Source organism: Nycticebus coucang, chromosome 18 (genome assembly GCF_027406575.1).
Source record: "Nycticebus coucang isolate mNycCou1 chromosome 18, mNycCou1.pri, whole genome shotgun sequence".
NCBI classification, from domain to species: domain Eukaryota; kingdom Metazoa; phylum Chordata; class Mammalia; order Primates; family Lorisidae; genus Nycticebus; species Nycticebus coucang.
In genome coordinates this window covers 41,958,155-41,973,525 of record NC_069797.1, presented here as the reverse complement: position 1 = coordinate 41,973,525, position 15,371 = coordinate 41,958,155, and the positions used below count along the sequence as shown (strand labels likewise).

General features: G+C 37.8%; 2 protein-coding genes across 4 annotated transcripts in view; both read left to right on the top strand.

The window, feature by feature from the left end:
* Positions 1-8,991, top strand: part of INTS2 (integrator complex subunit 2) — a 69,283-nt gene extending 60,292 nt beyond the window's left edge. For all 3 annotated transcript variants that reach the window (XM_053570022.1, XM_053570023.1, XM_053570021.1), the window contains exons 21-25: positions 4,268-4,519; positions 4,859-4,966; positions 5,274-5,379; positions 6,510-6,686; positions 6,792-8,991. In XM_053570022.1, the coding sequence (XP_053425997.1) occupies positions 4,268-4,519; positions 4,859-4,966; positions 5,274-5,379; positions 6,510-6,686; positions 6,792-6,961 (813 nt within the window). In that variant the 3' untranslated portion in view covers positions 6,962-8,991. The remainder of the gene's footprint in view (positions 1-4,267; positions 4,520-4,858; positions 4,967-5,273; positions 5,380-6,509; positions 6,687-6,791) is intronic.
* Positions 8,992-10,670: 1,679 nt separating this feature from the next.
* BRIP1 (BRCA1 interacting helicase 1) overlaps positions 10,671-15,371 on the top strand; it is a 246,786-nt gene continuing 242,085 nt past the window's right edge. The window contains exons 1-3 of the mRNA XM_053569091.1: positions 10,671-10,814; positions 12,885-13,002; positions 14,828-14,939. Of these exons, the coding sequence (XP_053425066.1) occupies positions 12,910-13,002; positions 14,828-14,939 (205 nt within the window). The 5' untranslated portion in view covers positions 10,671-10,814; positions 12,885-12,909. The remainder of the gene's footprint in view (positions 10,815-12,884; positions 13,003-14,827; positions 14,940-15,371) is intronic.

The window sequence follows — 15,371 nt, the reverse complement described above, 5'->3', positions numbered from 1 at the left end:
ATTTTTACATTGGGAAATGAGACCCAGAGAGGTTAAATGACTTGCTCAAGATTATATCTTCAGTAAATGTTAGAGCTAGGATTCACTCCTAGGCATTCTGGCTCCAGAGTTTGCAAATCAAACAAACAAAAAAAACCAATAACCACCAAAAAATTCTTCACCCCAAACATGGTGATTAAAAAGTATGCCAGGGATAGGGAAGGGAACCTTGTCATGTTGGAAGCCCTCATTAATTTAGCTATAATCAGGTGTGGCACCTGTAGCTCAGCAGCTAGGATGCTGGCCACACAATGGGGCTTGGTGGGTTTGAACCCTGCCCGGGCCTGCCAAACAACAATGACAGCTACCACCACCACAACAAAAAATAGCTGGGCATTGTGGCAGGCACCTTTAGTTCCACTACAGGTGGGACTTCGGAGCCTTGGGAATTGTACTTGGGAGGCTGAGGCAAGAGAATTGCTTAAACCCAAGAGTTTGAGGTTGCTGTGAGCTGTAATGCCAGGCACTCTACTGAGGGCAACATAGTGAGACTCTGTCCCAAAAATAAATAAACAAATAAATAAAAAATAAAATTTAGCTATAAAATCAAGTAAGGCCACATTCAAGAAACTTCAATTAGATGTACTTAAAATTTTCCATTATTTTGTAAAAATCTGACTACTAGGTACTTAATAATTTAAAAAAAAGGAAAAGTACTTGTTAATTTTAAAGTTAACTAAGCTTATGTGACTTTGTTATGTCTGCTTTTTGTTGGAAAGCATTTGAATGTTTGGATCCACAGTTTTAGTTGATTCTCTAGCTGGGTATCAGTCTTTTGTGACCTTAAAGGTGTCTTGATTTGGATGAGGTAGGAGAATGTTGATTTGTGGCAATAAGTGGTTGAAAATCAAGAAAACATTTTTCAGGCATGTTGCTGAAGCCATAAGTATTTTATTAGTGCATTTTCCTGTATTTCAGTTAGATCTTTCTTAGCATCAGACAATGGCTTTAAATTGTCATCTACTAAGCATTCAATCAATTCCATCTGTAGTTCTTTAGGTGCCCAGTGATACCAAGTAGGTGAGCCTGAAATGCTAATTTGAGTGTAATATTATGATTCCCGAAGTTAGTGAACCTTTCCTTGTATTCTTCAGTTAATAGGGCTACAACAGCTGCATATTCTTACTGTGATTCTCATATATCATTCTACTCATCAGTGACCTTTGCTAACTGGGGGAAATGTTCATCCAAAATTTCCTTTTGAAGAAGTGTTTTGAAAAAAGATAGCTTAGGCTGGACACTATGGCTCACACGTGTACTCTGGGAAGCTGAGGCGGGTGGATTACCTGAACTCAGGAGTTCAAGATCAGCCTGAGGAAAGCAAGACCTGTCTCTCCTAAAAATAGAAAAATTAGCCAGGCATGGTGGCACATGCCCATAGTCCTAGATACTTTGGAGGCTCAGACAAGAGGATCTCTCCAGCCCAAGAGTTTTAGATTGCTGTGTGCTATAAAGCCATGGCACTCAACTCCAGGGTGACTGAGTGAGACTGTATCTCCAAAAAGAAAAAAGATAGCTTAAGTTTACTTTGCACAGAATATTCAAGTTGTTTTGATTTGAGATGATATCACACAGAAATGTGGCATTCCTATAGATATCTTCTCTCAATATTCACACTGCTGATTTTGTTCTTCATAAAATTTATCTGTTTGCAGAGAGGTAAAATTTTGGCTAACACCTGTTCTTGTGATAACACTCTTTAGAATGATACACAAATCCTCATTGTTCAACTTAAGCATGTTACAAAACTAATGATGCAGTGTTGTATTTGCATAAATGTAGTTAACAGTACTTATGAATTTTTGTTAAGTGTAACTTAAAATAGTAGTTTTAGCTCAAAGATATTGCTGATGCAAGATATAATAAAAAGAAATGAGAGCACCTACATGTCTTAGTACTTTTTCTTTTTTTTTTTTTGAGACAGAGTCTATGTTGCCCTCAGTAGAGTGCCGGTGGCATCCAGCTCACAGCAACCTCAAACTCTTGGGCTTAAGCGATTCTCTTCCTTCAGCCTCCCAAGTAGGCAGGACTACAGGTGCCTGCCACAATGCCCGGCTATTTTTTTGTTGTAGTTGTCATTGCTGTTTAGCAGGCCTGGGCTGGATTGGAACCTGCCTGCCTTGGTGTATGTGGCCAGCACCCAAACCAAGAGGGTGCCGAGCCTCTTGGTACTTTTTAAAATCTGAGCAATAAACCCTTCATATTTTCTTGTCATGGAAGATGCACCGTCTGTACTTACACTTACTAAATTGACCAAATTCAGTATAACTTCATGACATTTTTCTTTAAAGTTGTTGCAGATACCTATTTCCTGCGTTCTATTTTCAAGAGTACCCAAAGCGGGTGACTCTTCTTAGCAAAGAATATCTTCTGTTATGACCTGACTTAAGTACAAAACCTTCCCTGAGGCTCAGTGCCCTTAGCTCAGGGGTTAGGGCGCTGGCCACATATGCTGAGGCTGGTGAGTTTGAACCCAGCCTGGGCCTGCTAAACAATAATGACAAATGCAACAAAAAAATAGCTGGGCATTGTGGTGGACACCTGTAGTCCCAGCTACTGGGAGGCTGTAGCAAGAGAATCACTTGAGCCCAAGAGTTTGAGGTTACTGTGAGCTGTGATGCCACAGCACTCTACTGAGGGCAACATAGTGAGACTCTATCTCACAAAAAACAAAAGCAGTACTGCCCTGAAATCAGTAGTGTCAGTTGACTGATTCAAAGCGATCAAATAATATATATTTTCCTTTTGAAGTATTGCATGAAGTTGTTCTGTTAAGATGAAGGCTCATTCATGCTGCTGATCAGTTATGGTTCTTTTTGGGGGCAGGGGGAGACAGAGTCTCACTTTGTAGAGTGCTGTGCTGTCATAGCTCACAGCAACCTCAAACTCTTGGGCTCAAGTGATTCTGTTGCCTCAGCCTCCTGAGTAGCTGGGACTACAAGCACCAGCCACAACGCCCGGCTATTTTTAGAGATGGTGTTTCACTCTGGCTCAGGCTGGTCTTGAACCTGTGAGCTCAGGTATTATTACCCGCCTTGGCTTCCCAGAGTGCTAGGATAACAGGCGTGAGCCACCATGCCTAGTCCCCATTGTGGTTCTTGAAAGAGGCAGGTGTTTGTACTTTTTTTTTTTTTTGAGACAGAATCTTACCTTGTCACCCTTGGTAGAGTGCCATAGCATCATAGCTTACAGCAACCTCAAACTCTCAAGTGATTCTCTTGGCCTCCCAAGTAGCTGGGACTACAAGCGCCCGCCACAATGCCAGGCTTTTTTTTTGTTTAGCAGGCCTGGGCTGGGTTGGAACCCCCAGCCCTGGAGCATGTAACTAGTGCCCTAGCCACTGAGCTATGGGTGCCCAGCCGTGTTTGTTATCGAGGGCTAAGCATCCTACAATTCTTTAGCACTTCATTCTTTCACAATTTCTACATCACTGAATGGCTTTGTTCCCTCCCCCCCACCCAAAGTATATAAGCTGCTTTATAAGTTGCTTCAGTGGTATTATTTCTGTTTTATTGCTGCTTGAAAGAATTGGTTTTGTAGTGGGGTGCAGTTGCTCATGCCTGTAATCCTCAAGCTGCTGTTCTATGAAGTGATACTCAAGCTTGTAGGTTGAGCAACAGTGATTTGTGCAGATGGGTGGTAAGGTTGAATCCTTCCTTGTACAACAAGCACTGTAAACAGTGTGTCTTCAGGTTAAAAGGGAAAACAGCTATGGGAAGTGATTTTTTTAGGTATTATTAACTATTACCTTTACAGGAATTAGTAAGTGGATGAGAAAAAGAGGGAAATACTGGATAGGATACTGGGGAAAAAAATTAAGAAGAAGGAAAGGAGATCTTGGTGAAAGACATTTTTGCCTAGGGCCTGTTTTGGTTGCAGTCAGAATGCCCTTCTAGTAGATGTTCTTAAACTGGAGTCCACTGATGAACCTTAGGAAAATACAACTTTCCTGAAATTATGCAGTATGTTTGTTTATGTATGTTAATTTTATGGGGAGAGGATGTATAGTTTTCTTAAGATTCTTTAAGGGTTCATGACCCTAAAATGGTGAGAATCATTGCTTTATAGATTACTTATTTCTGCTCTTAGAAAGTACCTTTTTGTGTGTGTATGTTTTTTAAGAAACTAGTTGCTTTATTATATCTGTGCATGTGAGAACAAAATCAGATTTGGTTTTCAAACCAACTTCTCAGAAACCTTATATTCACTGTATTTTATTTGCTTACAGGATAGCGCAGCTGTCCAGATTCTCTTAGAGATTTGCTTACCTACGGAAGAGGAGAAAGCAAATGGTATCAATCCAGACAGCTTGCTAAGGAATGTTCAAAGTGTTATTACCACTAACACTCCAAATAAGGGGATGGACGAAGGAGAAGACAATTTACTCTGTAATCTTCGAGAAGTTCAGTGCCTTATCTGTTGTCTCTTGCACCAAATGTACATTGCAGATCCCAACATTGCTAAGCTTGTTCACTTTCAGGTCTGTTTCTAAAGAATGATGCTTTGTGGTTGACCTTTATTTTGGGGGCTTTGAATACTATCACATATATTAATAGGGATCATTTAGAAGCTAGAGATAACACAAATGATCATGATCCTTTGCGATATGGAGAAAAACCTAGATGTTTTAGGTTTTTTTTCAACCTAATAAAGTATTCAGATAATTTATTCCTATCCTAGCACATCAGAAAAGTGAAATGCAAGAATACATGTAGGGCACTGTAACCTTTTGAGCAACTTTTATGGAAAGGAAGCGAACTTCATTTGTATTCTTTTCTGTTTTGACTTACAACTTTCTCCCCCTTTCTTGTTGATTTAGGGTTATCCATGTGAACTTTTGCCTCTGACGGTTGCAGGTATTCCATCTATGCACATCTGTCTGGATTTCATACCTGAGCTTATTGCACAGCCAGAACTTGAAAAACAGGTAATGAACATTTTAGAGCTTTCAGACAATTGCTGTCTAGTTGGGTGCCTGTAGTCTCAGCTATCAGGGAGGCTGAGGCCAAGAGAATTGCTTGAGCCCGAGAGTTTGAGGTTGCTGTGAGCTATGACTCCACGGCACTCTACAGAGGGCGACAAAGTAAGACTTTTTTTTTTTGCAAAAAAAAGCAAGAAAAAAAGACAATTGCTTTCTATCCAGTTTTGCATGTTATATAAAAACATTTTTTAATTTTTAATACTAGAGATATACTTGAGAAGTGTGTAATAGTTGGATTGATTTTGTATTGCAGATATTTGCTATCCAGTTGCTTTCTCATTTATGTATCCAGTATGCATTACCAAAGTCACTTAGTGTGGCTCGTTTAGCTGTCAATGTCATGGGAACTTTGCTAACAGGTGTGTAGCCTATCAACATCAACAACAAAAACTTTTAACATAACTTCATACATATAGTTTCTCAATTTAGTGATACAATATGTTTTTTGTGTCACTATGAGGCAATAATGTGTTACTACTATATGCCATCTTTTGAATTATTCTTTTTAAAATTATTTTATTTGCAAATGTGGTTTATAGTACAGCAGGTGTGAATAGGTAGGAAGATTGTATCTTGTAAATGAGTATGTAGATATATAGTAAATATAATAGGCCATCTGCATTTTATAAGTAGAACCCAAATCTTTCTGAATAATTTTGTCAGTAGAAAACAAGTTAGGGTTTATCAAAAATGCTCATAGTTCTAGAAAATTATAATCATATATAAATAAGAGATAAATATAGTAGTTGCTTCTTTAAATTCTAAAACATAGCCTAATATAACCACCTTCTCTGGTTTATAAAGTAAAAGGTATAAAAATAAATTACTTTAGGGAGGGGGGTTGGGCCTTGGTGTGTGTCACACTTTATGGGGGCAAGACATGATTGCAAGAGGGACTTTACCTAACAATTGCAATCAGTGTAACCTGGCTTATTGTACCCTCAATGAATCCCCAACAATAAAAAAAAAAAAATAAATAAATTACTTTAAAATATATTAGCTATAAGTTTAATTTAGTATTCTTTCTCAGAGTTCTCATAATACTCTGTTCATTTTTCTTTATATTGTATTTACTTCCTATTATAATTATTCGCAGTGGCTAAGAAATTTACACTGTGTGAGTTCAGTCCCAGACTCTACCACTAACTGGCTTTGTGACCTTTAACAAGTTTCTTAACTCTCTAAGGCTGTTTAAGAATTTTCTCATATGTAAAATGAGTGTCATAACAGTACCTTCTTCATTTATAAGATTATGGGAATTAAATGAAATAATGCATATACCACATTGCTTGGGCAAAATAAGAATTTATATCTTCAGTGATGACCGATGATGACCGAGACTGCTAGATTAATGAGCTCTCTGAAGGTAGAGGCTGGCCACGTCTTAAAAAACATAGAATCTCTGCCACAACTTAGTTTGTTACATAGGCTGTGTATGTTGAATTTGTATCTGTGAAGTAAAAAATTCTATTTCATTTCTTTACAACAGTTTTAACACAGGCTAAGCGGTATGCTTTTTTCATGCCAACTCTGCCAAGTCTGGTCTCTTTTTGTCGAGCTTTTCCTCCACTGTATGAGGATATTATGTCTTTGCTGATCCAAATAGGACAAGTTTGTGCCTCTGATGTTGCCACTCAGACAAGAGACATTGATCCAATTATTACACGTAAGTGGTAGCTCATTTTCAAGATTTATCCTAATATTTCAAACCCAGAGGTTAAATTACTTTCCAGAGTTTTTGGCCTTAATTTTTCTTTTCTTATGGTTTTAGGTCTTCAACAAATAAAGGAGAAACCAAGCGGATGGCATCAAATCTGTAAAGATCCATCTTATAAAAATGGATCCAGGGACACTGGGAGTATGGATCCTGATGTACAGCTCTGTCATTGTATTGAAAGCACAGTAATTGAAATAATAAATATGAGTGTTAGTGGAATTTAAAAAAAATTTAAGACAATAATATGAAGGTGTTTGCTGCATATACCTAACATGAATCATATCTTATAACAACTCTGAAATGGGAATAGTAATGTCTTGGAATCATTAAAACAATTCAGTTCAACATGAATACTATTTAGAACTTGAGAATTATGCTTGCTTGTATTTGATTGGCACATCTTTGGATCTGCTTTGCTGATGTGTTTATATTGTAGGAGCCGAGATTTTTTTTCCCTTGGAAGCACATTTAAGAAACTCATTACTGGAAAGGGAATTTGGCCTTATAGTTAGCTTTTGATGTGAAGAAAGACTGCCATGCCTTTAATTTCTTATACAAATGAGTCTATGGGTAGCCTTAGTAGTATTTATTTCAATTGTGAGTTTGTAATGGAGTTCAACAAAGATGCAGTGATAGGAGGGAGAAGATATCAAGACAAAGGAGATAGCCGGGTGTTGTGGCGGGCGCCTGTAGGCCCAGCTACTTGGGAGGCTGAGGCAAGAGAATCGCCTATGCCCAAGAGCTGGAGGTTGTTGTGAACTGTGACACCATGGCACTCTACCCAGGGCGACAAAGTAAGACAATATCTCTAAAAAAAAAAAAAAAAAGACAAAGGGGAATTCAGGAAAAATTAGGACGTCTCAGTCTTGCAATGTAAATAGTAAGAATGCAGGTTGGAATTCTAGTGCTCAAGAAACAATATTGAGAAGATATTTAAAAAGGCAAGTAGCTGTTGTAATTGTTTTCCATGGAATACAGATGAAGATTTAAAGAGTTCACATATTTGCTTCAATTTTTACTAATATATGAAGCCATATGTTCAGAGAGATACTTGAATAATTTGGAATTTTAAGATATTGGTTTAAAAGTGTTTACAGAAACATCTTTGTGCAAAGAAAAACCTGAAAGGAGGTCTTATTTAGTTTTTTGTTTTAAATTTATTTTTATAATGTTTTATTAACTTATCTAACACTCAGAGAGGGGAAGTATGTATCAAATTAAATGAAGTGTAGAGCAATAAAACCCACTGGACAAAAGAGCTCTTAGTTTGCCATCAGGATTATAATTTACATCTTAGTTTGAGAAGTTCTTTGAGTAAGAAAATATTTAAACCTCAGGAATAATTAAAATGTGGAAAATACTGTCTTGCTGAAGGATTTTACAGTCCTCTGTTAGTAACTTCCATTGATTAGGCAAATGCATTCAGGTAACCCATAATCCTTTTTTTTTTTTTTTAATTAAGTATCCATTGTAGAAGGTACTTCTCTTCTTTTGCTGAGATATACCTCAATCACACACTTTTCCCCCCACTCAAAATAGACCTCTTCACTTGTAAAAGAAGTTAAATAGACTAATAAGAAAGTGTGGTTTTTAAGACATTTAACTTCAGTCTTTCATTAGCAAATAGTCACATCTCATTTTCCTTCTCTGTAAAATGGGGTTACTACTGGCCCTACCTCATAAAGGTATTATGTAAGAATTAGTTTATAGCTGTTTCAGATCATGAAGTGCATAGTATCATATGTGATAGAATATTTATAACTTTTTATTAAATGCTTAATGTTTGATTAAGTAATTTTGATGTGAAAATTAAAAGCATATGCTTTAAAAATACCATAAGAATTTTCATATTTTTAAACAAGGCAGTTTTGTAGTCCCTTACAATTAAATACAAATCCTGTTTTTTTTTTTCTTCTTAAACTGAGGCCTTGGAATATTTTGTGTGAATAGTGGGATTCCCTAGGGGTTGAGAAAAAGTTGAAGTATGTTTTCTAGCTAAATGCAGTGCACATTCCTGGATCAATTTTCAAAGACTGGTCATTGCCTGATGTGTTAAAATAATAACATATGCTGTTTTTCATCAGATTTGTTGATGATGTAAATAAATGTGTAAATATATTAGTAAATGTTAATATTCATGTATTTTAAGTTAAGGTTATAAAATTTGTCACGATGTGATTTTTTTATTCAAGTAAAACAGATGTGTGCAGCTATTTTGAATATTGATTTATAAACATTCATATTCTTTATCAAATGAACTTATAGTTTTTTGTGTTTCATTCCACTATTGTTAACCTGAAAGGGACAGTTCAGGGATTGGATTCCAGGACTGTGTGGCTCCAGGGCCTATGTGTATCCCTTTCTGTTATGCCACATACATTAAATGGCAATATAAAGTTAAAGCATCAACAGTAAATTACTCCATCTTTTCTTATCCATATGTATTTTCACATTACTGAATTTCTTCTTATTTATTTTTTTCTTTGGCATTGGAATAATGGCCACTTTTTTTTTTTTTTCTTAAGAGACAAAGTCTGTCTCTTGTTTATTGTCCAGGTTGGTGTTCAGTGGCACAATCATACCTTATTGCAGCCTTCATCTCTTGGGCTCAAGGGATCCTCCCATTTCTACGTCCTAAAAAGATAGGACTACAGGCCTGTGCCACTGGACCAGGCTAATTTTAAAATATTTTTGTAGGGATGGGATCTTGCCCAGGCTGGTCTCAAACTCTAGGCCTCATGTGAGCTTCTCACCATGGCCTCCCAAAGTGCTGGGATTATAGGCATGATCCATCATGTCCAGCCTGAATTGATACATTATAACCACTTCTACATTATTAGATTGGGAAGTTCATAACTTTTTTTAGTATTACACATAGGTACTCCATCGTTTTTTCTTTGAAGTATTATCACATTTTCTTAAAAGATTATGCCTTTAGGATTAATTTCTGGGACTGAGATTACAAAGTCAAAGGGTAGAGTTCATTTTTATGACTAAAACTTTTGTCATGTTGGAAGATTCAGTAAAAACAACTTAAATTGAATCAAACAAATCAACATGTTCCTCCTGCTGCTGCTTACCTAGCAGGTTTACATAGCAAACCTTCCCCAAACTAGTTATCTGAATTTGAGAAAGTCTCAGGTTTGGCCTATTTGGGACACTCGTATTTGAGACAAATTCAGGCTATACAGAACTTTAAAAAAAATAACGTAATTTGGCAAAATCATGACTAATCTCTTACCTTTGAGAGAACTGAAGTGTACTTCTTGACAAAGAATAAACTGGTGGCAGGTGAGATGGAAGGCCAATAAGCCTTAATGGAGATATCAGTAATGTGCTGGAAACTTGGGAACTTAACTCTGGCTTGTTTTAATATCTGGAAAACCTTGAAATATGAAATGCTGTAGCCATTTGTCACAGAACCTTCTTGACTACTTTGGCTCAGTAGTCTGGCAATTCCTGCTTCATTCAGTCTTTTCAATACACTGGCTACTGTAAAATTGGGAAATTTAAATTGAGTGGCATTGGGGCATGCGGCTTTAAGGCGATTCTTCTACCCCGTCTACAGATCCTAAGAATGAGACTAGTTTTCAAGGTATTCGTTGTGTGGGTTAAACGGCGGTTTCTAAAGTCAAACGGAGAAAAACCATCTTTCCTTTAAACAAAGCCCCAGGATTTGCTAGAGTAGAATTCCCCAGAGACCGCCTTCGGGTGCCTCCAAGTACCTGGGTCTCTGTTCACTTCCCAGGCTTCCACCGGGGCCAGAGCGCTCGCCGCTAAGCTTGCGTCGGGATTGGTCGATTTTTGCTCTTGGCGGGTGATTGGTTGTCGAGCGGGCTCGGCGATTGGGTGCTGGGACTCAGCGGGGTGGGAGGCGGGAATTCGTCCCGGGCTCTGTTACTGAGACCGGAGGTGAGAGCTAGAGGCTGAAGGAAGGTGTAGCCGCCGCGAGCCCGCAAACCAGGTTGGGGGAGTAGCCGCTCAGTGAGGAAGAGACAGAGGATTAAGGCTTGTGCCCTCTTACCTCTTCCAGGGCTCCGCTTTATTTGCTCTCAGAAATCGGTTTTCTTTTCTGAGGTGAGTTGGAGCCCAGTCAGCGTTGCTTCTTTCGGTTTCCCTCGGAGTAGGCAGGTCTGAGGGAGGTGGACGGGAAGGGCTGGAAGCTTGTCCGCGGGGGTCCTTCTGCCTTCGCCTCAGACGTCTCGCAGACCCGTCGGAGTTGGATCGCCGGGGCCTCGGCAACCTCGGCTGGCTGTGGGGAGAGGGAGATGTGGGGAGAGGGGGACCTGGCCTAACCTTCTGGGGGCGTTACCTCTAGGCGGGGGACAGATGGCTTTGTTTGTCCTTTATGCAATATTTTGGGGAAACGACCTCATTTTGAGACAAGTGTTGCCGCTGCTGGGATTGGGGACGGATTGATTTCTAGGTTATATGTGAGTAGGCCGGCGTGGAGTTGATTCGGATTAAGAGGTTGGATTCCACCAAACCTGATTCTCAGTTACTGAAAAAACCGCCAAAGGTTAGAACGGGAAAACTACCTCAGAATAGTGTTTCTTAACTTTTCGAACACAAAAGTTGTGGTTAATATTAATTGCTGCATGACCTACTGAATTGCTGTTTTAACCAGCTCTTCATCCCCATGAATGGTTGAATTCGCCATTTTTTAAGACTATTGCAAATAATTACACATTTGAAAATGTGTATCATTTTCTATTTCCTTGGGAATTTTTATGGGAAGAGAAAATGGACTTTATCTTTAGAAAGATGCAGCCATGCACAGAAACTTCTCAGGCAGTTTCAGAAGGTTACTGTCTCTGAATCGCATCAGTGGATCCTGTGTCCTTGGTTAAGAAAAGTGGGTTAGAAAAGGAAGATTAAACTGTATCACCTCTGTGACAAATACTGGGTTGGGTGTGGCTAATTTTTACAAAAAACTCCAGCAGATACATAGTATTATTGCAATTCCATAGATGAAGAAGCAAGCTCTGAAAAGTGATTCACACAATTGAATTCAAACTTAACTTGCCTTATTCCAAACCTCTTTCCATTATAATTTATTAACTTTTAAATAAAATTTTTGAGCACTTAATATTTGTTAAGGTATTTTCTCTCTACAACAGTTTTGAAGTTAGGGATTATTACAGATAAGGATCTTAGACTAGAGAAGTAAAAGACACATCAACGCCAACATGTAATTTCCTGTCAAAACTAGATCCACGGCTTTTTCCTTCTAACTGGAAGACTGCACAAATGGGAAATAGGAAGGTGCAGAGTATGTGGAGAAGAGTGGTGCTATGAAGTTGTAGACGAGAGAGTTGCCATCTGATCTGAATTATTACAAGAACTCATGTTAAATCTGCACGTACTCTATATTACACATTATTTCATTTAATCTTTTTTTTCTTCAGTGACAGGACAGAATTTACTGATGGAAAGATTGATAGACTGATAAGCAAAAGAGAGGGAACAGAACCTCTGGCAATGGAGGGGGGTGGAAATCCAAGTGGGAAGCCCCTATTTTGTTAAATCTTTAGAACAATCCTATGGGGTAGATGTTATTACTATCCTTATTTTATGGATGAGGACACTGAGATCTTGAGAAGTGAAATAATTTGCCCAAAGTCACACAACTAATGTAGAGCAGAGATGTAAATCCACATTTGTTAGACTCTAAGTGACATGCTCTTGACTATTGATTGATAAGACTAGGAAATGACTTGCTTCTGTTTGTCTGGTTTATATACATTTGTTAATTCTAATTTTTTTTTTTTTTTTTTTTGAGACAGAATCTCAAGCTGTTGCCCTGGGTGGAGTGCTATCCAGAGTGCTGTCACAGTTTACAGCAACCTCAAACTCTTGGGCTTAAGCGATTCTCTTGCCTCAGCCTCTGAAGTAGCTGGGACTACAGGTGCCCGCCACAACGCCCGGCTATTTTTTGTTATTGTTGTTGCAGTTGTGGGTTTTTTAGCTGGCCTGGGCCAGGTTGGTACCCGCCAGCCTTGGTGTTATGTAGTCAGCGCCCTATCCACTGAGTACAGGCACCACCCTCCAATTTTTATTTTCAGACTTCTGTCCTGGTTTTTGGATTCCTAGTTTTCTTTGAATGGGATTGTTTTAATATTGATTATCATTTCTGTTGCAGTTAAGAATCTGAAATAAACAAGAAAGAACAATGTCTTCAATGTGGTCTGAATATACAATCGGTGGAGTGAAGATTAATTTTCCTTATAAAGCTTACCCATCACAGCTTGCTATGATGAATTCTGTAAGTATTTTTCTCCAGTTAAGTCTTTATTACAACATAGATACTTATAATCCATAACAAATGTTGGGTATGTGACTACATTTCTATTCTCAAGGTTTTTTTTTGTTGTTGTTGTTGTTGTTTTTGCAGTTTGGCCAGGGCCGGGTTTGAACCTGCCACCCTCTGTATGTGGGGCCGGTGCCCCACTCACTGAGCCACAGGTGCTGCCCCTACATTCCTATTCTCAGATAGTAAATGGATTGAGAATACTTGCTGGGTTCATTTGGAAGACCATCTAACATTTTGAAAAATGTTCTTAGCTCTTTTTGAACTTATATTTACTTTAATGAATTATTGCTTTCTACAAAGTATTCCCTTTTTTTTTTTACATAGAATACTATATTTTCCACCTTTAACTTCTTTGTAGTAATTGAATTATATAGAAAATTAGTATACAAATTCGAGCAAACCAACTTTCCAGTTTGTTAAATCTTAATATTTTGCCATATTTACTCCATATCTTTTTTACTGGTAAAAAAATTATCCTGAATTTTTTCTTTCTCTTTCCTGGTCATGTTTTTTACTTTTTTTTCATACAGATGTATCCATAAACACTAGAGTATTATTTTACATATTTTAAAATTTTGTACATTAATATGATATACTTATTTTCATTATTTATTAATTTTTTTGAGACAGAGCCTCAAGCTGTCGCCCTTGGTAGCAACCTCCAGCTCCTGGGCTCAAGCGATTCTCCTGCCTCCGCCTCCCAAGTAGCTGGAACTATAGGTGCCCGCCACAACACCTGGTTATTTTTGGGTTGCAGCCGTCATTGTTGTTTGCTGGGCTGGATTCGAACCCGCCAGCTCCAGGCTGCTTGAGCCACAGGTGCCGAGCCCACTATACTTATTTTTTGTACAACTTGATTGTTTTGCTTAACATTATTTATTTATTTAGAGACAGCTCCTCAAGCTGTTGCCCTGGGTAGAGGGCCTTGGCATTACAACTCACAGCAACTTCCAACTCCTGGGTTTAAGTGATTCTTTTGCCGCAGCCTCCCAAGTAGTTGGGACTACAGGCGCCTGCCACAACGCCTGGCTATTTTTTGGTTGTAGTTGTCATTGTTCTTTGGCAGGCCCAAGCTGGATTCGAACCTGCCAGCTCTGGTGTTTGTGGCTGGCGCCTTAGCTGCTTGAGCTATAGGGACTGAGCTTGCTTAACATTATTTTTAATGTGTTAGCCCTGTTAATTGCTTTTAATTAAAATCCATTTAAATTTCTTTATGGTCTTCATTTGTGTAAATATACCAGAATTTATCTGTCCATTTTCCTCTTGACAGACATTTAAGTTGATCTCATTCCTTTGCAGTGACACTTCTGCTATGAAATTTCTTACACATGTTTCCTTGTGTTCCATGGGATTGATTTTGGGTGTATATTTATGGAACTGGACTTGCTGGAGTTGGGCATTTTCAACTTTATTATAAGTTATTAATCTTTGTACAAGGTGATTGCAAATCAATTTGTAATCCCACTAGCAGTATCCCTTATTAAGTTTTCATCAAAGATACTGATAGATATTAGTGTATTCTTGTTTTATAGAAATGATTGGTATTTGCATAATTAAGGCACAAATTCCTTTTTTCATTTCTTTAGTGCTTGTTATGCTGTAACATAACATAATTTTAGGGAGCGGTGTAAAGGAAAAGTCTAAATTTAATTAAATACTAATATTCACTTCTGCTGTGTTCCCTGGAGAGGAGCCTTATTTCTCCCTGCTATTTTATTTGTACTTCTGAGAAAGTAAAATGTTTACTGATTTTTTTCATTGGTTTCTGTGTCCATAGATTGTCAGAGGATTAAACAGTAAACAACATTGTTTGTTGGAGAGTCCCACAGGAAGTGGAAAAAGCTTAGCTTTACTTTGTTCTGCTTTAGCATGGCAACAATCTCTTAGCGGTAAGTAGTTATGTGCTATCTTTAGGTTGTTGATTGGGACCTGAATAAAGCATAAAGTTTTTTTTTTATCCAGACTGGTTTAATCATGCTCTAGCTAATTTAAATATTCTCTTTTAAGATGTTTCTTTATAATAAGTTATATATTTCCAAAAGAGTTTCAGTATAGAAAAAACATGTTTAATCTTAAAACTATTGAATATAATTTAGTCTTTTATTTGATGATTCAGAGAGTACATAAAAGTTTGCATGCTTAATGTTAATCATGAGAATAATTAGATGATAATTTGTGTATAAAAGATAAAGAGATGGGGCTGTCATGATGCTATAACATATGCTAATTGCTTTTTTTTTAGTAAAGACCCTTTCCTTCCTATAACGTTAGAACATGGAATATATAAAAAAGAAGACATTCTAGTTGATCTTTCTACTTGT